Source organism: Charadrius vociferus, unplaced genomic scaffold (genome assembly GCF_000708025.1).
Source record: "Charadrius vociferus isolate BGI_N301 unplaced genomic scaffold, ASM70802v2 scaffold900, whole genome shotgun sequence".
Taxonomy (NCBI): Eukaryota; Metazoa; Chordata; class Aves; order Charadriiformes; family Charadriidae; genus Charadrius; species Charadrius vociferus.
In genome coordinates this window covers 69,145-97,088 of record NW_009646342.1, presented here as the reverse complement: position 1 = coordinate 97,088, position 27,944 = coordinate 69,145, and the positions used below count along the sequence as shown (strand labels likewise).

Below are 27,944 nucleotides of genomic sequence, written 5' to 3'. Positions count from 1 at the left end.
ATGAATACTGTAATATAGGCATTTAGATTCACAGGCTGTTGCTGGAACCACGTGTTCAAAGGGTGTATCGCATGGCTCTCCTGAAGCCTGAGAAAGTGTTTACCACATACTATTCTTAGAGTACAAAAGCAGACAGCATAAGCCACCTTCTGAATTACTCAGCTGAGGCTCCAAGGGATAAACATTAGCAGTACAAACAGCATTCTTTTGGTAATAATTAATAATAACATTACTATAAAAAGATGGTACATTTCTTATGATTCTGCTTAACCACCACTTGATCACTGAATTGCATTTTTTTAAATAGCTGAGACATGCAGTAATTCAGAAACACGGACACTTTTTTTCCGCTGACCAAATTATAAAGAGGAATCATGAAATACGGTAAGAAATACAGTAAGATAATCTTTAATCTTTACTTTTTCTTCCAGTTTTTCTGAGACGGTAGCCGAACCTCCCAGTCCACATGATGCCCTTGGGAAACCGCATGAATCTGAAAACACTGAACAGCCTTTGCCCTCTCTAGCCCAGCGTGAGAAAAAAGCCCCCCGACCCCCGAAGAAGAAGTACCAGAAGGCAGGGCTCTACTCTGATGTGTACAAAACAACAGAGTAAGTAACACCGCTGAAAAGCTGCTGTCTGATATTCCGGTGGAAACTGTCTTCTTTCAACTAGAGCCATAAAGAGCTGCTACTAATGAGTGGCTGAAATAAAACCATCAACTTAATTCAAGCCTGTGAAAAATTACATGTATGATAATTATCAGAATCTGACCCAGTGAAGATGTAAAATGTAACCCCAGTCAGAAAGCAGCCTCCAGCAGTCTGAAAGTGTTTCTGATTATCGACCTTGAAGAAGGTAAGAGAGCGTCATTCGACAATCTTAACGATCGTGGCAGTAAAAGTGCTGGGAAAGCTTGAGGTGTTCAGGTACTGAGTACAGTGTCTACATAAAAGGGGCCATTAGGTTTCTATTTTTATTGACTGAGTGATGACGACTGGTTGTCTTTTGTGTGACAGAATTTCAAATATGGCCCCTGTTCATTTCACAGTTAAGTTCATCTTCATTTTCTATGAGATGTTTAGAGTAAAAATCTAGCATTCTTTTTTTTTTTTTCACTGGTTGGCTCACAACGTAGTGTACATTAGAAAGCGGGCATCTCCCGTTCCCGCTAACCAGCCCTCCTCTGCTTCCGTTTGTAGTTACATACATTTTCTACAGCCATTTGAACAAATGTGTTGGAAGCCAAGAATTTGCGCTTCTCTTCTAATACGATCTGACATATTAAAAGGAGAGAAAATTTGGCACCTTCTCACTATGTTGTAGAACACATAAAAGCGTTACAGAGACCACTGCGGGACTTCAGTACAGTTTATCAGGTGCTCCTGGTGTATTCTCTTCCTATAGTAGGATGAAGGCATCAACGAAAGGATCAAGACTCTTAAGGAAGAAACAAAGATCTAGGTCTGATCCAAGTGAGACTGCTTATGTTTCTAGTAGTTTGAAAGCAGGTGTGCTACAATTTTCAGCGTTTGGATGGTCTGTCACTGGTATACACAGTCATGCAACATTCAGATATGGTATCGTAAAAATTAGGTCTGTTGCCTTAGGAGAGGACCTGAGTAAGTCTTCTCCTTTTCTTTATTATTAAATGTTAGTTACATCGTCGGTCCTGGTCAGCTCAGGGAGAACCTTTATTTCATAGACAGTAAGCAAACATGTAATTTGAAAAATGGTATGAATACAGAAAGTGAAAGTCAAGGTTTGTAGGTATTGTGGATGACGATGATGGAATCAAGTTCACCACCCTGGAGAAGGCCATGACAAAGCTGAACTCTGCTTACACCCCTCCCTCTCCCATCCCATTTTGTGTTGCGGTTGCCTGGAGGCTTGAAGAGGTCTGATTTGGTCGTTCCCTCTGCCTGGTGCTCCACACGCCAAGTTCTTCCCTTGCACTGACACTGATGTTTGTGAAGAGCTGCATAAGAACACGGATGAAACCCTACCCTACAAAGGAAGCAAACGCTGCCTACACAGTCTGAACTACCTCTCTGCACGGGTGTGTGAACCCTGATACTGAAACAAGACGTGGAAATGCATAGCAGAGCAAGGATGAAACTATGCCCATCTCCGTTTAGGTGTCTTGTCTTACCGCCAGGTGCAGCTTGAAGGGCTGATCCCACCATTCCTTCATGCTGGCACTGGGTCACTTCTTTATCAAGTTGGTTCAGCAAACTAAATCAGCAGAAAAATAGTCACCTGTTATAATTAAATTTTCTGCTGATTTAACTTGTTGTTCCAGTTTTCCCGCACGATCAGGCACATGTCAGTGCAAGAGGAGAGCAGAAGTTCGTGTTGTTATCCCATGATGTATATAACTGCCTGCTGTACGAGTATGAGAACGTGGTCTTAGTTGAGAACAGAAATGCAACTCTAATGGTAGGGCACCCTCTAGTGATGGTACAGTTAAGCGTTAATCCCCGTCTCCGTTGAAACAGCCCTTGCGTTCTCTGTTCGTGGGTGTTGTATTCGCTGTTTTTCTGTGTTTGCAGTCTTCAATTGCAGACACTTGGCCTAAAAGACCGTTTGCCTACTCTATTGCCTACTCTTAAATAATTCCTCAACGTCATTAGAAGTGAAAGCAGCGAAAGTTTTAGAGGTTTGCTGTTACAATTTACAGCCTCTCTCTACATCAGTCACATCCAACTGCTAAACAGCAGCACAGAAAATGTTTGTCCTGTCATCGCCAGTTGTAGTCTACTGTTCAAAGATAAAAGTCCGCGTTACTTCTCTGCAGCCACCTGAATTGTACAGTTTGCCTTAACAGGATTCACTCCAACTCCCTTTGGTCTAGGAACTTTATTAAAACACAGTGAGGAAAGCTCAGCCTTTGATTCCTTTCAAATGAACTAAGAATAAAAGGAATGGTTTCTGGAGTCAGTCTCCAGTTCTGCCTCAATTTCCGAATGTAATTTTGTAGCCAGCGTAGCTCATCTGATGTGAACCGTCACGGGAGTTTTCCAGGATCCTCCGCTCCCACTGGAAGAATCACACAGACCTTTTGCTGAAGAGACGTTCAGTGTGTGGTTGCACGAGACTGCAGCTTTGGAAACAAAGGAAGATTTTGTGCAGGAGTCGTTATCTGCTTACCCAGCAGTGACTTCCCTAGAGGAGTGCAAAGTCTAGTTCACCAAAGAAATTTAATAATAATTAGTAAATTAGTAATTAATTAAAATGTTGTCTATTGTTTAGGGAAATACAGTGTTTTTATATAATACATTATTTTTATGAGTCATAACAAATACGAGTCCTAATTGCAAAAGCGTAACCTGTAGAATTTGCTGTGATGGGGACTGCATTGCATCTGACCCGCCGTTAGGTACCCGCAGCTGCTCAAAGACCGCGGCTGCACGGAGAGCGCAGCTCAGTGCCGGCCCGCTGCTCTTCTGGGACGCGGCGTTCCCGCGTGATAGGCACGTTGCTCTTACAGTGCCTCCGTTTTGCTGATGTTAAGAGTTCGTGGAGCTGCAGCCTGACTCAGAGTAGGTAACTGAACATTTTAGAAGCAAACCTATGGAAAAATCAGCCAGCTGAATGAAAATGATGGTGCAAATGAGCGGCAAATGAATTGCAGTTAAATGCTTTAAGTTGGCATAACCTAACATTGCACTAAAAGAATCGGCTTTACTTTCTCCTCACCTTTTGGCTTATTCCTGTTCCTGTGCTGCCCCTTCCTTAGTCCCATCGTGATGACCAGGGCGACTGGACCAGGCTGGGATTCAGATGAAATAGTGATAGTGATTCAGATGAAATCTAACCTTCTGCTGTAGGTTACCTGGTGCAGTTAACCTGGTGGTCATACCAACAGTTACACCAGCAGAAGGTGGGAAGCATCAAAACCAGCTTATACTGACTTAAAATTTTTGCCAGGCTATGGTCTGAGAGAGAAAATTGGGCTCTGCACCTCAAAAACGGGATTGTGTAATTGTAACTAATTCCAGCCAATGTGGTAAGAGCGCAGGGAGAAGACGCTGGAAGCTGGAGACGGGGAATAGAAATGGAACACGGTATCAGAAAGGATGGAAGGAGAGGGATGGAGAGAAATGGAGGTACAGGAAAGACTGTGGTTCTGGTCTTTGTTCCCTTCTTAATTTGCCTGAGACTTTAGGCTGACATTCTGAGACTAAGCCTGACCTTCAGCCTTTGTAGAGCGGTATGAAATGTTCTCATCTTCAGCAAAAAAATCACTTTGCCGTTGTCCCGTTACTGGGAGCTTGCAAAGACGGGCCAGTTTAGTCTGTTGTCGGTAAGTGGACCGTTTACAAAACAGGCGTTTTAAATTTGTCCCTGCAGAAACTGAACCAAACAACTCTAGGCAGTGGATTATAGAGGGAAGCATTTCTTATCTAGCCAGGCTTATGTTTCAGCCTGTCAGGCGATCCGAAATGCGCTCCTCCAGCTTGCTGTTGAAAGTACACTAACCCGAAATGTGAGAAGGTGTCATTTCTCTGTGCTTCTTGGTGAGGTCTCCCCCTATTCTAACAGGTTTGCTTGAAAGGGGGAGAGAGTGATCCTGGCTTTCTGGAGAGATCTTTTGCTTTTCAGCTGCAACAATTATTCTGTCTGTATCTGAGGGAAACATCTTAAAGAGCATGGTATGAAAATGAGCCGGTACTTGTCCTTGATAGCAGTGCAGTCAGCCGATCCTGGGAGGCTGCAAGGACAATCGTTTTAGTCCTGGGAATTCCTGCGACCTGCGCCATCTGTATCCAGCCAGCGAGTGTTCGAGCTTAGTTAAAAAATCACACTAACACAATGGGATCCGAGCAGTAGCAAAGGAAACCTACTGTCATTCCCACAGCCCCGAGCGAGGTGAGTTGGACAGACCGGGCACTGGTACCCAGCATCGGCCAGAGTCCGTATTGCCAGACCAGTCTGTGGTGATGGGACGGGCCAAGGTCAAGTGGGGAACTCAATCTGCAGGTCAGGACCGGGTCTGGTGGTGGCAACCGAGGTCAGACACAGTCCAGGATTGCCAGGCAGCTCCGGGGTCAAGCCGGGAAGGCAGTACATGGCTCAGACACCGGCTCCACAGCTCCCGTGGCCGTGGCCGCGCTGGAGATAGGGGCACCCAGGAGGCAGTCCAGGCGGGGACGGGGTGTCCCGGGCTGAGCGTAAATGGTTCTGCAGGACCACGGGCAGAAGGGGTGGGTGGAAGCCCCCCAGTGAGACTGGTCAGGGTCATAAAAGCACGTTAGTGGCGCTTGGGGCTCTAACACCGAATTTAAGCTTCTGCGGGACTATCGGCGTGCCTCAGCAAAGTGGAAGGGAGAGGTCTTCTCATAAAGATAGTAACTGAACCCCAAACCAGAACCTTCTTGCCTGCGCAGAAACCCCAGCCGAAAATAGCTCGTCGTCTTCCTTGTAGGAATACATGCGCCTGTTAATACAGACCTTTTCTTGATAGAGCGGCCTTTTTTAATTCATGAGGCTTTTTTTTTTGCGTGATATTTATGTTTATAAAGCTGGGTGTATTGTTTATACTTGGTTATCTTAGTATATTCCCTTTTTTGGGAATTTGCTGTACTTTGACATCTTGAATATGCTTTATTTTGACATCTCAGCCTTTCCCTCGGAAGTCCCTAAAGTGTTGATGGCCTTTGTTCAGCTTACTGATTTGCTGTAACAGGTTTTTGCATGTCTCTAACAAGACTTCATCGTTGTGTTGGGAAGGAAAACAGAATAGGTGCGTTCCTCGGTGTTCTTTGTGACGAGGTCTGAGACGGGTGTGTCTGCAGCGCCTGCAGAAATTCATGTTATGTGTTTTTCGATAATTGTCTTCTGCATTCCTTTTCCACACTGGTTTCCCCCTTGCAATTTATTTACCATAATTTATCTCTCCATTGGTTTCCTTTACACTGAGTATGTGGACATTAAAGGGTGCGGATTTGGCTTGAATTAAGTCACTTTTCTATTGAATATTTTTCCTTTTTTCTCTGCCTTTGGTTTAAGGATTTCCTTGCCTCTTGGAAACGGAGGTTCACACTTTGCCTTCTCAAAATACCTTTCTATTTCCTCTTGATAAGAACTTGCTTTCCAGGTGTTGTGAGTAGTTACTTTATGACCTTTCTTTGCAAGTCGTAGTGATTCAGTGCAGCACAACGTGGAAGGAGAGCTGTGAGTTGCGGGGATGGTTCGTTTGGGTTTCTGCAGGGTTTGGGTTTTTTTTTTTAATCCTCATAGAATGGTTTAGGTTGGAAAGGACCTTGAAGATCATCGAGTTCCAACCCCCTGCCCTGGGCAGGGACACCTCCCACCAGCCCAGGTTGCCCACGGCCACCTCCAGCCTGGCCTTGAACACCTCCAGGGATGGGGTCTCAACACCCTCTCTGGGCAACCTGTGCCAGTGCCTTACAACCCTCAAAGTGAAAAACTTCTTCCTAATGTTTAATCTAAACCTGCCCTCTTCCAGTTTGAAGCCATTCCCCCTCATCCTGTCACTACACGCCCTTGTAAGGAGCACTTTCCCAGCTCTCCTGGAGCCACTTTAGGCACTGGAAGGGGGCAATAAGGCCTCCCCGGAGCCTTCTCTTCTCCAGGATGAACACCCCCAACTCTCTCAGCCTCTCCTCACAGCAGAGGTGCTCCAGCCCTCCGATCATCCTCGTGACCCTCCTCTGGACACAATCCAGCAGGTCCATGTCCTTCTTATGTTGGGTCTCCAGAGCTGGACGCAGTGCTCCAGGTGGGGTCTCACCAGAGCGGAGCAGAGGGGCAGAACCCCCCCTCGCCCTGCTGGCCACACTGCTTCTGACCTAGCCCAGGGGGTGGTTGGCCCTCTGGGCTGCCATCGCACGTTGCCGGCTCATGTTGAGCTTCTCGTCAATCAGCACCCCCAGGTCCTTCTCCTCTGCGCTGCTCTCCAGCCATTTAAAAACTTCAGCAAACTTTAACCGGCTTCAATATAATGTTAATCTTCGGTATATTTAACATACAGAAGTCTCTTCTGAATGTTGCAGGGCTGCAGTACTAAATATAACCACATCAGTTTTTTCTTTCCGTAGTTTGTCAGTAGCCAAAAGGCGATGTTTATAAAGACAGGTTACCGAGCTGGGTGGTGTGACGTCTGCCTGACCCGTACAGCCATTCTTACTTCATATTCCTGTTTTTTCCTTCTGCACAGGGGGCGTCTCGTTGCCTTTTTAACTCTGATTTCTGTTCCTTTCCTGCTTTTCTGCCTGAACAGCCTTCTAAAGGAGTAGAAAGGTGAAAGTTTGCCCTTAGCAAATTAGGAAAGCAGGCACTATACGTGTGTATCGTGTCAAATACCTCAGCAAGCAACCTCGGATGTGATTTGTTGATCTTCTTTTACTTTTGTAAATTTAGGTTTTTGTAAATTTAGGTTTTATCCGTTTGTATTTAGTTATTACTTACACACTAGGCATTTAAAGTTGATGGTGTCCCTTTAGGTGTTGCCTGAATAGTAGTTGTGGAGAAAAATGAAATCACGGGTTTTGAAATGTGTCATGAAATTACTGAAAAGAAAAAAAAACAAAACAGTTCTGTTTTACTTCAAACCAGGGCGAAATGGATGAGATAAGTGGTTTTGGCAAGCAACCTGGAAATCACTTTTTTTTTTGGCCATTTCTATTATTCTTCTCTTACCTGATGTTCTGTGGTTTTTGCAAATGACGGGTGTTCCTCATTCTGATTTGGGTGTTTTTTTTTTTTTTGTCGCTGTCGTCCACAGTCCAAAGAGCCGCCTCATACAATTAAAGAAGGAAAAGCTGGAGTACACTCCCGGAGAGCACGAGCACGGATTGTTTCCAGCCCCTATTCACGTTGGTGGGTACTTCGTGTGTGTTTCAGTTGTTGGGAAACACGTGTCGGACTTAGGGGACATAGAAGTGCTCTGGACTTCACAGTTCTGCCTCTCTCCTTTTCTTTTTATATTATTGCCTTGCCAGGTTACTCGTGTCTTTCAGCTTATGAACTTTGCCAAAGGTTATACTCATCTCTCTGTGTTCTTCAGTGCAGAAGTTTGACTCGAGAGAGGCTTTTTGGCTTTTCTTTTCTGGCTACGTGAACTTTGTTCTCATTTTTTGTTTACTGTAAGAAAATACCAATCTGGTTTAAAACCTGCTTTAATTGCCGTAATACTTCTGCTTAAATGCAATACAATAGTCTCCTTTTCAAACTAATATTACAGTAGAGTAGCCAGAGGCAATTATGACCCTTTGTTAAATCTCAAAAACTTAGTATGCAATAATAAATTCCCCCGTGTCCCCACGCACTTAGTGGTGTCTGTCTTTACACGTGGATAAAAGGGTGAAAGAATGAAAAGCTTCGCTTTTATATAAGTTCTTAGTTCATCCCCGTTTTGAGGTCTCAGGTAGAAGGGAAATGAGGTTTAGGGCTTCTCTTGGCCTTTTGCAGAAAGAAGCCCTAACCTAAGGCCAGCGTGAGCACTGGGAACTCACGGAGTTCCAGGATGCGCTTCACAAGTGCAGTCCGCTGGACGGGACTGCCTGGAGGGGGTGGTCACGAACTCCCAGACTTAACGTTTTTGCAGCTCATCTCATCTCCCTGGATAAACCAAGATTGATTTATTTTTCAGGTGATTGTTTCAGCTTTTAAAATGCTGTGATTTCTGACTTCAGGTACTGTCGTGCAAAGAGAGTTTGGGAAATTCCACGTTGTTCTGTAGGAATGTTTGTCCCATCAAATACAAACATTTCACTGGTTTGTCTTCTTTAACTGAACTTTTTTGCTCCGTACACACCTTTGACTTTCACAGAGAGGTAGTAGCAAGCGAAGAGTTTGACAGATCTCTGTGAATCAGTTACCACAATACAGTTTTCAGAACTGAAGGTGTTAACTTAAATTCTCAAAACCACGACCTTTCTTAAAGCCTTTTTGAACCGGGTCCTGTAACCCTGTTGCGTGACCGAGCCATCTGTCGGGATGCTCAGGTTCACTCTGCAGTGCCACCGTCCTGTTCTCTTTCCTCTTCACGTGGCCCCGACCCCACGTTTCTTTGGGCTAGCGGACAGGAACCAGCTCCTGCGCTGCGGCGGCTTCGATTCCTCTGCGTGGGGCAGCTGGAGAGCGGCTTCGCTGCAGAGGGTGAGGACTCCGCCAGATGACTGCACTCGTGCCCGCTTGAGCCGGGCTGCAGGGACCTTCCAGGCGCTGCGGGCACAGGGCCAGGGCACCTGAAAGAGCCTTTTGTTTCGCCCCTTGAGGTCATAGAAGCGAAAGCAAATTCCCGGCAGATTTAGCTCTTTCCTGGAACCTGCTATGGATGAATAAAGCATTGAACATTTTATGTAATTTAGGAGTAAATTGTAAGGCAAACATTACGATTTTTATTTTCCAGTGGTGAGGATGTGCGTGTGAATTCATGTGAAACCACAGTCTATTGCTGGAGGAACATAAAGGCGCTTGTTAACGTTTAGAAGAGCTGGGAAAATCAGATATGGGACTGAAACCCCATCCTTAGTCACTCTTCTTGCTGCAATCTTGTGACACGATATTCCAAGAAAATGATAAAAGAACGTTTTAATCTTGGCTGGCACTAAGCTAGCGCTTGTGTCGAACCTCAGGTCTTGCCTTAACAAAGTATGTAATGGGTTAGTTTCCTTCTTTTGGGAAGAGGTTAGGGGTGACAGTAAGTTTTAGAACAGAGACGAAATCTGCAATGAACGTAGTAACTCCTGTCTGAGTTTCTCTTCTTGCTGAAAATACAGGTCATCTTTAAGTCTCTCCAAAAAGTTTAGGAATGTGTTTGCCAAGTCTGAATTCGTTCTTAAGTCTGCTTTGGTAAAGGTCACAGGAACGGGCTTGGATACTGCTTTCAAAACTACTTTGGTTTCTTTGAGTACAGCAATGTGATGTACCACCCGGCGTGAGTTGTGTACGCGGATTTTGTTCTCTGTGCTCAATCACTGTATTCATGTGTAGGCGGAAAAGCTCAGGAGAAAGTGTCAACTTTGAGATCTCTACCCAGAAGCTACTAGTGGTTACTGCCAGGCACGGAGCTGCGTTCAGGTCTGTCCGTTAGTTGCTGCTGTCCCTTCGGCAGCTCACAGTCCGTCACCCCTCCTGGGCCGGCACCCGCGGGGTCTGGCGGCACTCCCGAGAGTTTCCCTGGCACTGTTGGAGTTGGATGGCATCCGTCAGGTTTGGTCACCAGCGCAGAAGGCAGCTCCCCTCTGCCACCTACCTCACCGGGCAGCTCCTGGCTCAGACAGCAGCTTCCCTCGCTGGCGCTAAAGGTTTAAACCTGACCACGACACCAGAGTAGAAGGGCAAAGATAGCGTCCTGGGCCTGGAGGGCTCTTCCCTCCGCTTGCCGCTAACAAACAAACTGCGCTGGGAGGATTCTGCTCTTCTGCCTGTTTGACTTTCAGACGTCGAGAGGCCCTCTCGGAATTTGGCGGGGTGCCTGGGAGCAGCTCTTTTTCCTCTCGGGGAGATGCGAATACGAGTGTGTGCGACTCACAACCCTTTTTGTTTCAGGAAAGTATCTCAGACAAAAGAGAATTGACTTCCAGCTGCCTTACGACATCCTCTGGCAGTGGAAACACAATCAGGTACAAGATAAAAAGTTACCGGGTTGCCAAGATTCCGATCGGGAGTCTTAGAAAGAAAAGAGCAGGCTTCTTACGGGAAAGCTATGTTTATATATCTTCTGTACTGGTGAATATTCTCATTGCTGCCACTGTATGAGGAAAAAAAGGCTTTGCCTGTGTATTTAATGGGAAGAATTTCCATTATTCCATCTCTTGCAAAATAGCGATCCGATGGGTTTCTGCTGAAAAAAGTCATTAATTTTGCCGCAGACTTTTATTTTGGTAGCGCGCCTGCTTTCTGCAATGATCTTGTTTTAGACGGGCCTCGGGAGAATTCAGATGTACTGCCAACAGCACTGAGAAATTTCAGGCCTTATTTTTCTTGGATCAGTCCCAGCAGAGTGGAATTTATTTTTCACTTGCAAGCTGAAATTTTCATACTGAGGAAAAAAGAGGAACTGTTTAACAGTCTCGCTCTTTTTAAAGAGCTTTAAATATGTGCAAACCTAAAAATAGGAAGATTTTTTTTTTTCCCTGGGAAGTTTCCACCAAGTGATTTAACCCGGGATTTAGGGCTGGAGGGTAAATCTGTCCCCGGCTCTACAGCAAGAAAGCGCTCCCAAACATGTAACTGAAGCGTGTAAATGAGCAAGACAAATTCCCGGGTGGTTGTGGCTCCAGCTACTCTTTGTAATACCACCAAAATCTAATCTCGAAGCAATGACCATTGACATTTCAGCCGCGGACGGTTTCTTGCCACGTATTGAAGATTACTTACATCTGCTTATCTTATCTATTCAATATTGCATAAATAATAAATATATGTGATCTGTTTCCTTGGCATTTTCCCTGTCTACCCAGAATATTGAAAGCCCTCAGAGGGTAGTTTTGTTTGGATGATGGTTGGGTGGTTCGTTCAGTGCCTGTTGCCACCTCCGTTACTGAGGGAAGGCTACGAATGCGGTCAACGCAAGCAAAATGTGTAATAATTCGAAATTGTTCCTTAAAGCATGTTTGCAAGGATGGAATAAATAGGAACTTACGAAATGTGATCTAAGCTTCCCTTTTCCCTCCAGTCATCTCCATCTGCATTTCTCTTGGCTCCTACCTGTAGTCACAGCTCTCGTAGAATCGCAGAAGCAGTTAGGTTGGGAAAGACCCTTAAGATCGCTGAGTCCGACCATTTTGAGAAGCATTTTTCTTTTTCACTTTTTAAAGTGGTGGCACGTGGGAATTCCACCAAAGGCGCTTTCTCCAAAGTAGAATTCAATAATGGCTCTTGAGCGCTGGGGAGGACAGCCGTGGTCAGAGTAGTCTGTCCTGGTGGTCTCTGTTACCCATTTTGCCCTCTTCAGATAGCGTGGAAAGAATGAACAACGTTAGAAAAACTGCTCAGCTACTTTTTTCAGGTACTTTTTTGGAACTGTTTGGTAATGTAGTCGGAGCATAAAGAAAGGAATGCAGACATATTTTCTAGTAATTCTTACAATACTGTTATGTTTGTACAGAACATAATTCCCCTGATTCTATTGAATAACAGATGCACTTATGCAATGTATTAAATTTTTCTTTCTCTTCTTTTTAGTTGTATAAAAAGCCAGATGTTCCACTTTATAAAAAAATCCGTTCTAGTAAGTAAAATCTTATTACTAAAATATGTTAACTGTGGAATTTTCACATGACACTCCTCGTTTCTGTCGTGCTCTTCATCCTACCAAAGGCACTTCCACCCTTATTTTTTTTTTGCTTTATGCAGTTGGAATGAAAATATTGTAGATAAATCGTTCTGTTTTTTCACCTGGAAAGAATTCTTTTCCCTGTTTGGGTTTGGGTTTGGTTTTGGTTTTGGTTTTTTTTTTCTCTCCAGATGTCTATGTGGATGTGAAACCTCTTTCTGGCTATGAGGCCACCACCTGCAATTGTAAGAAACCGGACGATGACAACGGAAAGGGCTGTGTGGAGGACTGCCTTAACAGGTTAGAAATAGGTTGACTGACTGGGATAATTTCAATAAATATATTATTTCGCATCAACTAATAATATCTTAAGAGGAGTTGTGCTGGATGCCATCCCAGGAATAAAAGTATAGTTACAGAGCGGAGAGGGGAACTTTCTGCTGCGCGTACGCTACCCTGCCTCTTTCTTCAGAGGAAGATCCCATGAAAAGCTCCATTCTGCTCTTTGAATAGCAGTGGGAACCCGGCTGTGAGTCGTGGTGTGAATTATACCTTGAAAGCAAGAAGCGTTTTAGTTCTTTAATAACTTTTGTTTAGCAGAGAATTTTTTTTTCCCTTTCTTTTTTTCTTTTTTTTTCTTGTATGACAGATCTAAAGGTATGCTATTCACCTGCCTGCAACTTCTTTGTTTTTTTTGTTATTTCAGGATGATCTTTGCCGAGTGTTCACCAAACACCTGCCCTTGTGGTGAACAGTGTTGTAATCAGCGGATACAGAGGCACGAATGGGTGCAGTGCCTGGAAAGGTTCCGGGCTGAGGAGAAAGGATGGGGTATTCGTACCAAAGAACCCCTGAAAGCAGGACAGTTTATCATTGAATATCTGGGAGAAGTTGTTAGTGAGCAAGAATTCAGGTAGAAATATTTATTTGCTGCTTTAGCATGGAAGGCTCAATAAATGACTTTAGTATCTGTTATCACTGCGGGGAAATCCTTAGACAGAAACGAAAGCGAGAGTAAGGGGAAAAGGAGAATGCTTTTCTGGTCACACCACCAGAAAGAGGGCTTAGAATTCAGCTTTTCTGATCAATCGAGTTTTTCTCAGTCAAAGAGAGAGGAATGATTAGTGTTTGGAATGCGTCATCTGCTCTGTAAATGCCAAATGCCACAAGCAAACGTGAATTTGATATAATGATGAATACCGTGCGGGATTTGAACTGTGCGAGGTAGGACTGAGGGGCAGAATGGGGCAGGAAGGGCTTTTGCAGATCGGTCTGGAGAAGAAAGAACCAGTGGGAGCATTAACAACCAAGGAAAGAAAGAAATTGTATTCTCGTAACTACCTGGCGTCATAGGATCATTGCAGTTGGATGGACATTCGTGCTACCTGTAGAGCTCCATCAGGAGACAAATGCAATCTTCTCGTACAGAGATAACTGCTAACACAACTGACTCTTGCTACTGCGGCTCTCTTGCTAAAAAGAGGTAGCTGTAATCCCTGGATGTAATTCCAGAAATAGTGTCCAGTCCCAGATAATGAAAGGAAGAAGCTGATTGTTGTACACGTGCATACATATACACACCAAAGAACGTATACTTGCATTTTCTCTTCCATACGCAGGTTACCAACATGAAATGTATACAAATAATCTGCAGAACCCAAAAGGGAGCATTCCAGAAGAGCAAATTTCTAAATTCTAATCCGAGCTCTGTCAATGGCCTTGACTTATAAAAATAGGTATAATAATGGTTTTCCTCCATCTCTAGGTGTACGGTTCTATAAAATATAAAAGATTATAACTGCTTTTTCTTCAAAACCCTCTCTCAGAATTCTTGAATGCGCTGTTACTATGTTACTCCCCGTTTGCTTCGCAGCAGCAAGCAGAATCACAAATAACTTTCCTGTGTTGCTTCCTAGGAACCGGATGATTGAACAGTACCATAATCACAGTGATCATTACTGCCTGAATTTAGACAGTGGAATGGTGATAGATAGTTATCGTATGGGCAATGAGGCTCGCTTTATCAACCACAGCTGTAATCCTAACTGTGAGATGCAGAAATGGTAAGAAAAATATATTCTGTTTACTGGAAGATGGGTATACCAGAGACTAAGATATAGATAACCAGGTCGTCTAAGAGAATCTGATCTAAAAATAAGGAGGGGAATCAAGCTGAACAGTGTAAATAATGTTTACGACCATGCTTGCATTGCACAAGAGGAGTAACGTAATGTTTTTAGTTGTTGGACATCTTGGAGACAGGATCTAAGTTCTCTGCCAAAGTAAATCCAACATTGTTGTTTGTCATGCTGTGAACCTCCTAGAAATTGTGAAGTTTAGGTAATACCACAAAATAATCTGTGTGGGTGTCTTCTTCCCTTCTGGCAATTCAAAAGCAGGCGAACAGGGAAGGGGTCTGATTTCAGCACACCCTCTGTGATATCAGCACTGTGTTTTCAGAAGAAATCCAGTGGCAGAGTAGTCGGAAGTACTTGTGAGAAATTTGTAGTGAAAAAAACTCACAGTGAAGTAGCAGATGGTCGTAATAAGAATCAGCTGTGGCGGCAGTACAGCAGAGTAGCTTGGGATTCTCTGATAACTCTGGTGGATTTGAGCAGTAGTAATCACCTTTTAAATTTTGAAGTCCAACGTAAAAAAATAAGTAAAAGAATTGGAGAGGCAGTTAATTTTAGTGCATTTTGTGAAGCGAGGTATGATGTTCAGTGTAAGCTTTTGATTTAGGGTGAGCGCCTGAGTCTCGGCGGTTGGTAAGTGGATGAGCCGTGCTGGTGAGTACAGTTTGTAGCGTCTCTATTTGAAGCACAACTTCCTACTCTTTGTAAATACAGTATTCACTTAACTGGCTTTCGAAGTTCATTGTAAGAGATAAGCAAGAGAACGGTACAAATGAAGAACAAGCGTAATCCAGGGCAGAGCAGAAGTGTTGCTTCCTGTCTAACGCTTCCACCATGTGGAGAAAGACACTTTGCTTTTTCGTTATTGGGAATATTTTATTGTCTTTACCCTGCAGGTCTGTTAATGGTGTTTACCGGATTGGATTGTATGCGCTTAAAGACATGCCTGCTGGTACTGAATTGACTTACGACTACAATTTTCATTCATTTAACGTTGAAAAACAGGTAAGGATCACAGTACAAGACCTTGAAAAAACTCTCCAAGGAGAAACAGTTCTGTAAAGTTGAATGTCAGTTAACAAAACCTATTGTGTTATATTTGACATAACAGATTCTTGAGAGATAATTTAAAGGGTTTAGGTTTTATTTAAAGTAATTTCTCCTTTTTTTTTTCCAAAGCAACTCTGCAAATGTGGTTTTGACAAATGCAGAGGAATAATTGGAGGTAAAAGTCAGCGAATGAATGGACTTTCAAGCAAAAGCAATCAGCCTGTGAGCACCCACAGAAGGCCCGGACGGTCAAAAGAGAAAAGGAAGTCAAAGCACAAACTAAAGAAGAGAGTAAGTAGTAAAGACAGCTTTTTTCATGGATAAAGGTTAACAGGATATCGGTTTGTGATGTTGGACCGAAAAACTGTGCGTTTGTGTGTTTTAAACTTCAGAGAAACGTTATAGAGAAATACTACAGGTTCTGTCTAGGGAATTACTTTTACCATTTTGCTAAGTTCTTGGCACAGTTTTTCCTGTCTATCAGAATGATCTGTTTTCCAGAGGGGCCACATCCCAGAGGAGCCCAGTGAAAGTGTGAACGCGCCAACAAGGCTGACCCCACAGCTTCAGATGAAGCCCATGTCTAACAGAGAAAGGTAGGGAATGATTTCGGCAGGATTTTCCTCAGAAATGGAGTGTTGTGCAAATGTTGAAATTGGTTTTGTCTGTAAGATTAGGGCATGGGGAAATGTCTGCGCGAGCAGTTCTTAGTTCTGCTGTAACCAGCTAGGGTGGAATTCCTCTTCACTGAGGAGAGAAGGTACAGAGTGTACCTCTGAGTATCAGTCTTTTTCCCCACGTTAAGGAATTGATTTTACAGTAAGAAGGTGATTCTTGAATGCTTTTCTAATTTCTGTAGGAATTTTGTGCTAAAACACCATGTATTTTTGGTACGAAACTGGGAAAAGATTCGACAAAAACAAGAGGAAGTGAAGCAGGTCAGTGATAATATCCATACCACATCGCTGTACAACCGCTGGAATGGAATCTGTCGGGATGACGGCAACATTAAATCTGGTGAGGCCAACGCAGGTTCCTCAGGTTGCTCCTTGGAGAGCCTATATCGCATGCCCGCGAAGCGTTTAAGCTAGCTCTGTGTATAAATCAAATGCAGAGTTGCTACAAGATCCGTATGGCTTTTGTAGCAGACACAGCACACAGCGAATGCTATACAGATAAAAATACCTATATATGGGTCTGTGTACGCACGCCCTTATCTTTACATAGCGGAGTAATACAGAGGCTCTTTCACTCTTTCGGTGTATTTTTTGCGTTATGGGATTCTGCAATTTCCTCTGAAACACTTAATGCGATTTTCTTAAGAACGAGAACTTTGCACTGTATAAACTGTCTCGTCTCCGGGTTCGTTTCTGTTCCTCCAGCAGCCCTGATGTCTCTCAAGTCCTGGTAGCAGTTGTCATGTCTCATGTTTCATCAAGAGCGGCTTAGGGGAGGAGGAGGAGGAGATTTAACATTTGCTATGATCGGACCCTCACAGAGAAGGGCTGTTTTCTGCTTTCTGTATCCCTAGACCAGAAACAGTTGCGCTGACTTTGAAAATTGTCATTTATCCTCATAATTCGATGGATTTCAGGCCTTTAGAGAACAAAGCTTTTTGGCATGCGGTCAGTTATGGGAATGGGACAAAATATGACTATCAGAAAAAAAATGTGTTAATCCTGCTCCAAAAATAGCAGTCTGTTTGTAGGACCATAATCTCCCCAGCCGTGCAGGATTTGGTCCCCACTCTCAGGTACATGAGCAGTTGGGCGGTGAGTGTTTTGGGTGAATTCAATGACATGCTTTATTTGCTCTGGCAACGTAAACCACTTTGATAACCAGCTTAACCATTTCGATGAGCGATAAGCAGTGAGAGGCGACTTGGGAATAGGGAACTGAAGCTTTTTACTGTTAGAGTAGCGTAGAAAACATGTTAATTTTAATAATTGGTGGTGGAGTTGCTGGATCGGAAAAGATGCTGGGATTTGATCTTTAACTCATTTTTTGCTTAGAGGTAATCTTTGCTCTCTTTCAGATGTCTTCATGACCCAGTTTTCAGCCCTTCAGACCTCCCGCTCTGTGAGAACACTACGCTTGTCTGCAGCTGAAGAGAATATTGAAGTAGCTCGTGCTGCCCGCCTAGCGCAAATCTTCAAGGAAATATGTGACAGCATCATATCCTATAAAGGTGAAGGTGACACTCCTAAAAAAAAATCTCCATGGAGACGTTTTCAGCCTCTGGAACAATGGACTCTCTGAATAGAAAATACTAGGGGGAAAAAAAGAGTTTATTTCAGGACGTTAAATAACCTTCCTTTTTTTTCCCCCGTTTTTCTCCTGCTACCAGTAATCGCTTTGTTTTATCCTCAGCCCCTTCCTCTGCCACCAGAATCTGCAGGTGTTGCTCTCCTTTTAAATTGATTTTTGAACAGTTCATCAAAATGGTACAATTGACAGAGTTGCAAGGAACCCCTCCTCCGTTTTGATACGCGTAGTCTAATTACAGCAACCAGCATCTAGAAATGCAAAAGCTTTTCAATTCCCTGTGCCTTAGGTAGTAGAAGAGCCTTTTTTTAAGCTAGATTGAATATTGTTAATTGCTTGTCTTTGTAAGTTTTGCCCGAGTAAATGTCGGTAAACTGTGTGTTGCAGATTCCTCCAGGCAGGCTCTCGCGGCTCCCCTCCTGAACCTACCCCCAAAGAAAAAGTAAGTACTCGCTTCTCAGAGCAACCCGTAGTTTTCTATAATGGATTTGCACAGCTTTGAATCGCTAGTGAAAATGACATCGTGCGTGCTTTCCCGTTGTAGAAATGCAGACTATTACGAGAAGATCTCTGACCCGTTGGACCTTGCCACGATTGAGAAACAGATCTTGACTGGCTACTATAAAACTGTGGAAGCTTTTGATGGGGACATGCTGAAGGTCTTCCGGAATGCAGAGGTGAGGCTCTCTCTGGCCTTAAAGCTGTTGCACAGAGAGTGGGGGTATACCCTCATTTTGTGCTCTTGCTGACTTACAGCAAGAAAAGAAGACAGATCTTTTGGAGAAAGAGAACTTGTGATGTTCCGTTTCTGATGAACAGACATTGATAGCAATTCATGTACTTCAGCCTGCTCGTAGTGCTCTTTGGTTGCCTTGTCAGACAGAAAGGAGGTCAAAAACATACGCGAATAGCTAACCTGAAGAAATTTCAGTATTTTTTGTAAGAGGTACTTTGTTCTTCATTGTCGCATATAAGAGACGTGGAAGCCGACGTCCGGGTGTGTACCACACTTGTGGATGCAGCTTTAGTGAAGACACCTTTAAGGGTGAACGCAGACAAGGGAATGCACCGAAAGCATGGAACCTGGAGAAAAGAAATCTTTGTTTCTTTGTTTTGTTTTCATTCAGAAATATTATGGCAGAAAATCTCCAACTGGGCGTGATGTATGCCGGCTACGGAAGGCGTATTATAACGCTCGCCATGAGGCGTCTGCCCAAATTGATGAAATTGTGGGAGAAACAGCAAGTGAAGCTGACAGCAGCGAGACGTCGGTCTGTGAAAAAGAAAATGGGCACGAGAAGGACGAGGATGTGATCCGTTGCATTTGTGGCCTTTACAAAGACGAAGGACTCATGATCCAGTGTGAAAAGTGCATGGTGAGGCAGGGGAACGCACGATGGAGCCTGCCGCTCTCTTCCTGTTCTCCGTAACGAGTGGAACTTACACAGTTTCCACGTAGCTCGTAGCATCATTTACTTCTTCAGACCTTCATTTCCTCTCTGAAAGTATTGAGAGACTCTGTTTTCACAGAGGAAATGCAACTTGCATTTCTGGATAGAGGAGCTAGCACTTCTCTGCACCTGCCGGCAGCTCCTGTCTTCAGGCGAATTAATTTGAACAATTGTGGGCTTTTACACAAACAGTTGCGTGGGGATCTTGTCTGTCTTCTGACATAGTGTGAAATAGTTAGAGAAAATCTTTAATTTCCTTTGAGGAGCTTGTTTTCTTGCTTTCCTTAAATTTTTTTTTTTTTTGAGGAAATGCAATTTGTGAATAAAATCCATGGCAGGAGTTTCTAACTGGGCTGTATTTGTTTTTCTAGGTCTGGCAGCACTGTGACTGTATGGGTGTGAATTCTGATGTTGAACACTACTTGTGTGAGCAGTGTGAACCTCGATCTGTGAATAGGGTAAAAAAAAAAGAGTTTCCCCTTCATTACTACATTTATAAACTAAAGCAGCTGTTGCATTTCTATTTATTGAGATGAATGAGAGCAGTGTGAGATTCTCACTTTATCCTGTCGCTTCCTTGGTTTAGATTTAATCACATTAAGTGTCAGTTCTTCTCCATCCACTTCTCTGTGTTCCCAAAAGGATTTCAGCCCCATTTTTGCACTGATGATGGTGGGCATCTCAGCAATTCCTTCCTTTTTTCTTTTTTCATCCAGGAGGTTCCCATGATTCCTCGTCCCCATTATGCCCAGCCTGGCTGTGTTTATTATATATGCTTATTACGGGATGATCTGCTGCTGCGCCAAGGTACGTGCTGCTGGTGGTTTCCATCAGATAAGAGCGTGCAGAGATTTCTGGCATCACCCTGTTTGATTTGCTTTTATCTTTTTACAAGTAGAAAGCTGCACTCTCTGCTGTTATGGGAGTGACACATAGTAAGAGTTCTCACAGGCTGGTTGATGAAGAAACAGTAATTACCTTTAGCACAGATAGGGCTCTCCTCCTGGCCAGAGAAGGAAGGTGCTGAGCCAACTCCTGGTAGTTAACATTTAGAAGTAAAGGCAAAGGCAGCTATTAGCCCTTCAGTATTTTAGTGTAGAGTGGTCATCAAAACATCGAATTTATTGCTTGTTTGTTCCCTAAAGTGTATTCTTTCTGGACGTAGCTTCAAAGCCCTGAGTCTTTCAGAGGCAGCTACACAGCCGCATAATTCAGTACACTGATTATTATTTTATTTCATTTCATCCTACACATACATACAGGGTTCGAAAGAAGCCTGTATAATTATTAAGAGAACTGCTCTTGAATGAATAAAACTAGTTGGTACGTTTGCTAGAGAGGAATGGGAGAGTCTTCAGGAAAGTGGAGAATTAGGAAAAAAAAAAAAAAAAAGCCAAAGAACACTAAATTCTTTATCCCCTCTGCAGTATTCTAGAATTTGCACTCAGTCTTCATTTTTCATTGTTGCTCTGCATTGTCTGTCCTGTCTAGAGTTCATCTGATTTTCTCATTTTTTGCTTTGTGCTGGATTCCTTGCTGGAGAGTAGCTTACTTTCTAGGGTTGTACTGGTACCCCCTTTTCCGTTTTCTGTTAAAATGCATTATGTTTTAGCTGGGGTTTGTGGCGTCTTCCAGTCATTCATAGCGTTAAGGTAATTGTTGTCGGGACCCGTAGTATTTCATTCACATACCTGTAGTTTGATCTTGGTGACTTTAGGTAGAGAAATGGTAGTCCTTACGTGCGTAAAGTCCGTGTACCATCGGCCGAGGACAGATGAGACCAAACTGCCGCTATCGGGCACCTGCGGTTACAGGGAATAGCTTAAGGAAGGAGCGTAGCCAGAAGGTGCTGGAAAGGAATACACTGCTACAGTAGAAAAAGGGGAAACCTGTGGATTCATTGCTGGTCTCAAGTTCTCCACCAAAAGTTCTGAGACACGACACCTGCCTGTAGAAATTGGGATGCAGGCGCGCAGGCACATAAGGCATCTTGGAGACAGGAGAATACAGTTTTTTACTCCCTCTGGTTTCTGAAAGGTCATGTCATTTACAGATTTCAAAGCAAAAGAGACCGTAGTGACCTTCAGCCCTACAGTCACTATATGCGCAGACTATTACGTATTTCCGATGTGTTGTGCATTAGATAAAGACCAAAAGTGCTTTTGACCATTGCCGTCCTTTGTAAGTTGGTCCACCCTCGCTGCTGGGGTGTTGTGTCTGTACATGGAATTAGTTTGTCTTCCAGAGAACTCCTGGTTTTGAGCAACAAGGCTGAAAAGCTTCCAACTGTGTGAGTGCACGCACTCTACTGTGATCACATCCCTCTAAATAAGTGAAGGTCCTTCAGTCTCCGGTTGGAGGACTTGGGTTTTAATTTCTTGATAATTCGACTTGAGGTTGTTGAGTTATATACTACAGACGTGCAGAAATTAAAGAGTTAATTTGCTCATGGGACGAAATGAGTAAATAGAAGTTTAGGGACCTGTTTAGGGTCCTTTTTTTCCCACTTGGGAAAGACTTTTTTAGTTGCCAGGGGTGTCGTTTTGTTCAGCCTGGTTTGAGTTCTGTTTACCTTTCCTGAGCCATGCATCTTATTTGAGTTCTGCTGCGTCGGTGATTTATTTTCTCAATAATAATCTTCTCTCTGAGTATCTTCTCTCTCAAATCTGTTAAGATTTATTCTTTAAACATTGCAGCTGTCACTAATTTCTACACAGTTTCCTAATCAAAACTTTTTTTTTTTCCATGTCCTGCAGTCTATTATAATTTATGTTGATTCATTCCATGTTACTGTTTTCAGTCTGGGTGTCCAGTCGAAGTTATGTTTACTTCTTGCTATAAAGCTTTTGTGAAAATGGTCAAGGTAACCTTTCCTCCTTTAGTGGGTTCTGCATCAGTCTTTACAGTTCAACATTAGGTAGCTCTGTCGTGTTAGTTTTAATGAAACCATTTACTCCTCTATTTATGGTGTGTTGGATTCATTAAAAGTTCTTTACAGGTGTGTATTTTGTGCCTGTTGCCAGGTGATTGTGTTTACCTGATGAGAGACAGCCGGAGAACCCCAGATGGACACCCGGTCAGGCAGTCGTATCGGCTGCTGTCCCACATCAACAGGGAGAAACTCGATATTTTCCGCATTGAAAAACTCTGGAAAAACGAAAAGTATGTTCAAGGCATCTTTTGAATTTGGGGCGTTCCGTATAGCTACCTGTCAAAACACAGCCATTTTGTGGAAGTCTTGTCATAGCTTAAAAATGCAGGACTGAACGTGGTTCGGTTACAAAGGTTTGATGATTTCCCGCTCGTCTCTGCTTGTGTTCCGCAACTGCGAAGTAAAGACGTATCGGGTTGGAGGTTTAAGCAAGGGGTAAGAGGTACAAGTTGGTGCACTGCCCTCGCTGTTGGAACAGGCTGAGAATACACACCGACAGCTGAATTGGCTCAGCTAACGAGCACTGCCTTGCTAAGCCACTGTAACATGATGAAATGCGTCTGCCCCAAAGATAGCAGCACAGTGCGTCTGCTGTGTTCGTAAAAATCACACTAGGAGTATTTCCACTTACTGAAGGCGACGAAGTTGAATGTGTAATATTCATGTGACTTTGCTTTTGATCACACTCATTGCAGAACTGCAAGATAGGTAATTCAAAATTGAGTGGAGGGCGTTAAGTAAAGTTTTGTCACAGGCTCTTATAGAAATGGTCTTTTTTTTTTTTTTTTCCTTCTGTTTCTCTCTTTCTCTTACCTTTACACCTTCAAACAGAGAGGAGCGGTTTGCATTTGGTCATCATTATTTCCGTCCACATGAAACACATCATTCCCCTTCTCGAAAGTTTTATCACAATGAGCTCTTCCGGGTGCCGTTGTATGAAATTATCCCCTTAGAGGCTGTGGTGGGAACCTGCTGTGTTCTTGACCTATACACCTACTGCAAAGGTAAGGAAACTCAACGGGATGAGAAATTAAATATAATACACCTTTCTAATCATTTGGGAAGTATGCTGAAATAGTAACTGCTGCAAAAAGGCCGTAGGCAATGTGTACAGGGCATCAGAGCTGGGGAAGTGCTATTGCTTTAGCGCTGGGACAGTGATTTGTGTTTGATGAGGGCCGGTACTGACGAGACAGCAGCCGGGTGGGATTGTGGTGGGCAGGGAAAAGAAAGTGACGGTAGTTTGTAATGGTTTTTGTAAAAGTTTGGGTACTATTTGATTAGAGTATACAGGTTTTCCTCTTAAATTGAACTAGCAGTGTGTCCACTGTGATGATTCCGAATGAAGGAGGACAACCGGGAACAGCTCTGACAGCCCCCTGCTTCTCTGACGCCGTGTGTGGCTTGTTCTTGTTCTGGCATACCATGAATCCTCTTCAATCTGATTAATGTTTTTTCCTACGGGATTTGTTGTGAAACCGCAGGGAGGCCAAAAGGCGTGAAGGAGCAGGATGTATATATTTGTGATTACCGCCTTGATAAATCAGCTCATCTCTTCTACAAGATCCACCGGAATCGTTACCCTGTCTGCACCAAGCCCTATGCCTTTGACCACTTCCCCAAGAAACTCACGCCCAAGAGAGACTTTTCAGTAAGTGTTCCTTCTCTCAGCTGCCTTACTTTTTACTAGAAGACTGCACATGTTTTTGGAAAGCCCTTGGCTCTCTGATTACGAGTGAAGCTTGGTAGAGCTGAGGACGCTGACACATAAGCGTACGCAGTCTGGATGAAAAGTCAGCTAGAAAGAAAGCTTGGAAAGAAAAAAGTGACTGTAGACAGAGAATATGCAGTTCAAAGACAAACAGACTTTGAACGAATGGTGATGTGTAAGTTTAGAGATTGTGATTCTGACTGAAATCTAGATGCTAATTTTATTTAAGCCATTCCTGAGCGAAGGAAGTCTTAAAACTCACTCTTCAGCCGCAATTCTGCAACTGTAAAAGAATTTTATATGTCTTAGAGAATTGCACAACATACAGTCCAGTGTGAGTTTGTTGGCCCGTCTCTGTCCGGCTTTATTTCCTTTGGTGTAATTACTCCATGTCTTAATAAACTTGCTTAAAAAATGGGTTTCAGCAGTACCTTTGTATAGTGATTCCCAATACAGAAAACCAGTATTTTCCTATTTCCATTTCCCTGCTCTATCAAATGACATACTGCTTACTTTTTGTATAATTCTCACTGAAAATGGATATCCTATCAAAACAACACCAGACAGATAGGCAGCAAAGTCATGAAGTACAGTTTCCCTTAACATCCTCCATCCGAATATCTCTTCGTTTCACTGTCTCATTTTCCCCGGTTCCATGGAACTAGCAAGTCTTCGTTGTGTGTGTCCTACACAGCACTGTTTGTCTCTGAGCACAGAGGTATTGGATCTGGCCAAACCTTTTGCACGTAACCGCTTTTCTTCCTGGAAGCAGAGAGATTTTTGTAGTGAGTTTAGAGATGGTTCCAAACTTCTGCTGTGCGGAAAGCAAAGATGATTTTTATCGTGCTGGTCTATGGGTTCAAATTTATTTAGAAGATACGACGAATCAGATAAGTCTGGCTCTGATTTATCCTTATTACATGATTATGCCTTCTCCTTTGAATTCGTCTGATGTGCGAGATATGCCGGCCGTGCGCTGGCATTTCCAGTGTCAGGTAGGCGAGTCCTGTATTGGTACTTCCAGAATATTTGATAGACCAGCACTTTCTTCCACTGTGAGTTTTATTTGGTATTAACCATAACCTTTATTGTTGTTACAGCCTCATTATGTACCAGACAACTACAAGAGAAATGGAGGCAGGTGAGTCTTACCTACCAGTTTGCTCATTGAGAAGGGATGAGAGAATCCCGTCTGTTTGTCAAGTGTCCGCTCTTTTTCGTACCCGTTTCCCCTGGGTGCCGTGTGAATAAGTGGAAATTATTAAAAGCCACCCTCTAAACTTTCAAAGAGATAAAAGGGAACGAGTGAGGAGGGATAGAGCATCGAAGCAGCCTTAGTGTTCCTTAATAAGAGTACAGAATCCGTTTCGGAAGTCAGCAAAAGCAGCTGAATGTGGGAGATGGCAGAGCCCGGGACGAGAGCATCGGCCTTCCCGCACATGGGACACGGGGTCCCCCAACACACTGCCCACGTTGGCATTGCCGGCAGAGCCGGGGCTGATTCCTTCTCTCTGTTCTAGTAGAGACTTGAAAAATACCCATCAAAGAGCCATGACTATTGCCGAAAAACATCAGTGAGTGCTGAGCTCAACTATTTTGCAAGATAAAAACCCTTTACAAATTGAAATGAAAAAAAAGCGGTTTGTTTTTGAAAGACTGCGTTTGACGGGATGCAGAATAACACAAGGTTATGGGAACGCAGCGCAGCCCCGTAGGCAGTAACCGATGGGCTCGAAGGCACTACTGAGGCAAATGACCGAGACTCCAGAAGCCCCCTACCTACTGGGAAGCCCTTGACTCACTGGTAATTGGCCTTTCAGGTGAGTGTCTGAAAAAACGTGGTATTTAAACCCTTCTTTTCCTGCTAGATCGTCCTGGAAAACAGATCGCTCAAAACCACAGATTAAAGACTTAAACCAAGAAGAAGATTCTCTTCCGCTTATTGAGGATGTATTAGGAAACCAAGATCAGGCGTCAAGTGAGCTGCCTAGCCTAGAGGAGCCAGAAAAGGAGGCAGTCTCTGGTGAGACCTGTGAAACGGAGAAAAAGGTGGAAGAAGGCAATTCCGACACGAGGCAGCTGTGCACTCCAGAGGAAAGGCGGCACGTTCAGCGAGAGAGACTTAATCAAATCCTGCTAAACCTCTTAGAGAAAATCCCAGGGAAAAATGGTGAGATTTTATGCTATGATCACACGGTAGCATTTCTTCTACAGGTTCGTTTTCAGTTCGCTGCAGACCGTGTTGATAAAATAAGTGGTTTTGTCTGAATTTATTGCTAGTGGACATTATTAATAATTAGTTTTCTTTGCAGCGATGTTTTCTTTTGCTACAGTAGCAATTTCCACTAAATCCGAATGAAATCTTTTACGACTGACACTGTGTTTTGTATAATATCTTTAGTAACCACAAAAACTTTCTGACGGCAAATTCCCCCCCCATCGTTCTGTGTTTGCAACTGAAAACTTAACAGACATGCAAAGAAAGACTGAAGAGAATTTGGAAAGTCTCTTTTGACCTTTAATGAGCTTTCCCTTAGGTTTTAAGTAACTTTTGTAGGTACTGTCTAAGCTGGGGAATAAGGGTGCAGTGGTTGCATGGGCTAAGTATGTTTTGTTTTTAATTTAAAGCGTGGGATGAGGTCTGTCCAGTCTCTTTCATGTTCTGGGAGTTAATGCAGAGCGGGGCCAGAGGAGGCCCCGGAGATGCTGGGAGGGCTGGAGCCCCTCTGCTGGGAGGACAGGCTGGGAGAGTTGGGGGGGTTCAGCCTGGAGAAGAGAAGGCCAAAAAGGGGAGAGCTCAGAGCCCCTTCCAGTGCCTAAAGGGGCTCCAGGAGAGCTGGGGAGGGACTCTGGATCAGGGAGGGGAGCCGTGGGACGAGGGGGAACGCTTTGACACTGACAGAGGGGAGATTGAGGTGAGATCTGAGGAAGAAATTCTTCGCTCGGAGGGTGGTGATCCCCTGGGGCAGGTTGCCCTGAGAAGCTGTGGCTGCCCCATCCCTGGAGGTGTTCAAGGCCAGGTTGGACGGGGCTTGGAGCAACCTGGGCTGGGGGGAGGTGTCTGGGGATTGGAAGTAGATGATCTTAAGGGTCCCTTCCAACCTAAACCATTCTAATATTCTCTGACTCATAGAATGATTTAGGTTGGAGGGATCTTTGGAGGTCATCTGGTCCAAACATGACTCAGAGCAGGGCTCGCTTCAAATTGCACAAGGTGTCCTGTGGAGTTTTGAGCATCACTATGGATGGAAACATCCTTGAAAGAACCGCGGGTAGGGAAATAGGAAAGCCGTTACTCGTCTCGCCGCCTTTTACCGAAAGCCTGTGGTCTGTTGCAGCTATCGATGTCACTTACTTGCTGGAGGAAGGATCAGGAAGAAAACTGAGGCGGCGCACTCTCACCATCCCGGAGAGCAGCTTCAGGAAGTGATGCCACGAGAGGAAGCTGCGGTCTGGAGTCTGCTACAAGGTCTGCTGAGGACTGAGGGCAGGAGCCCAACTTCCTCTGCACCAGCCAAGGAAAAGAGAGCAGCAGAAAACTGACAAATATACAAACAGTTAGCACTTAGATGTCTGGGTTGGCAGGTTGCCCTGCCCTGCTCTGCAGTGCTCTTATGGTGTGTGTGTTGTTGGGCGTGCCTTGTATTGATGTTAGGTACTGAGAAAAACCTCGTGGTTATTGTCCAGGATGGTCAAATTTAATTTATTTTTGCTTGATATTCCCACTCAGAGGAGGAGAAAAAAAAAAAAAAGGAAAAAAAAAAAAAGATTACAAAATGGGGAGGTAAGAAGGATAAGGACTGGCTTACTCTGATGAGAATATTCCCCATGTTCACCAATTAACCTGTGATTGTACAAGATGCTGTCGGCACCACCGTGGCCCATGGCAGTGAACGAAAAGCAGATGGGAGGGTGAAGGCCCAGTGGCTTAAAATAAAAGGCTGCCCTAAAGTTGTGGCCTCTTGATTTGCACAAGTTCCGAGAAGAGAGAAACGTACCCAAACGTGCGAAAGGTTCACCGCGGAACGGCCGGTGCACACGTGTACCTTCGGTCTGTGACAAGGAGAAACTTCCAAAGTCACCTTGGAGCAAAGCAGGAGTCGGCTGGTTGAGGCACTTGTTCTGCGTCGGAGGGGAGGGGGGGAGGGAG

At 44.0% G+C, this 27,944-nt stretch overlaps 1 protein-coding gene across 1 annotated transcript in view; it reads left to right on the top strand.

Moving 5' to 3' along the window:
* The window catches only part of ASH1L (ash1 (absent, small, or homeotic)-like (Drosophila)), a 54,191-nt gene extending 26,747 nt beyond the window's left edge, over positions 1–27,444 (top strand). Inside the window, exons 6-28 of the mRNA XM_009893713.1 lie at positions 432–611; positions 7,751–7,845; positions 10,522–10,595; positions 12,160–12,205; positions 12,442–12,550; positions 12,957–13,163; positions 14,167–14,313; positions 15,282–15,390; positions 15,565–15,726; positions 15,937–16,031; positions 16,295–16,452; positions 17,471–17,623; positions 18,088–18,142; positions 18,245–18,377; positions 18,828–19,076; positions 19,523–19,609; positions 19,868–19,958; positions 22,175–22,313; positions 22,915–23,087; positions 23,568–23,734; positions 24,895–24,935; positions 25,663–25,964; positions 27,133–27,444. Coding sequence (XP_009892015.1) covers positions 432–611; positions 7,751–7,845; positions 10,522–10,595; positions 12,160–12,205; positions 12,442–12,550; positions 12,957–13,163; positions 14,167–14,313; positions 15,282–15,390; positions 15,565–15,726; positions 15,937–16,031; positions 16,295–16,452; positions 17,471–17,623; positions 18,088–18,142; positions 18,245–18,377; positions 18,828–19,076; positions 19,523–19,609; positions 19,868–19,958; positions 22,175–22,313; positions 22,915–23,087; positions 23,568–23,734; positions 24,895–24,935; positions 25,663–25,964; positions 27,133–27,224 — 3,064 coding nt within the window. The 3' untranslated portion in view covers positions 27,225–27,444. The remainder of the gene's footprint in view (positions 1–431; positions 612–7,750; positions 7,846–10,521; positions 10,596–12,159; positions 12,206–12,441; positions 12,551–12,956; positions 13,164–14,166; positions 14,314–15,281; positions 15,391–15,564; positions 15,727–15,936; positions 16,032–16,294; positions 16,453–17,470; positions 17,624–18,087; positions 18,143–18,244; positions 18,378–18,827; positions 19,077–19,522; positions 19,610–19,867; positions 19,959–22,174; positions 22,314–22,914; positions 23,088–23,567; positions 23,735–24,894; positions 24,936–25,662; positions 25,965–27,132) is intronic.
* Positions 27,445–27,944: the final 500 nt, after the last annotated feature.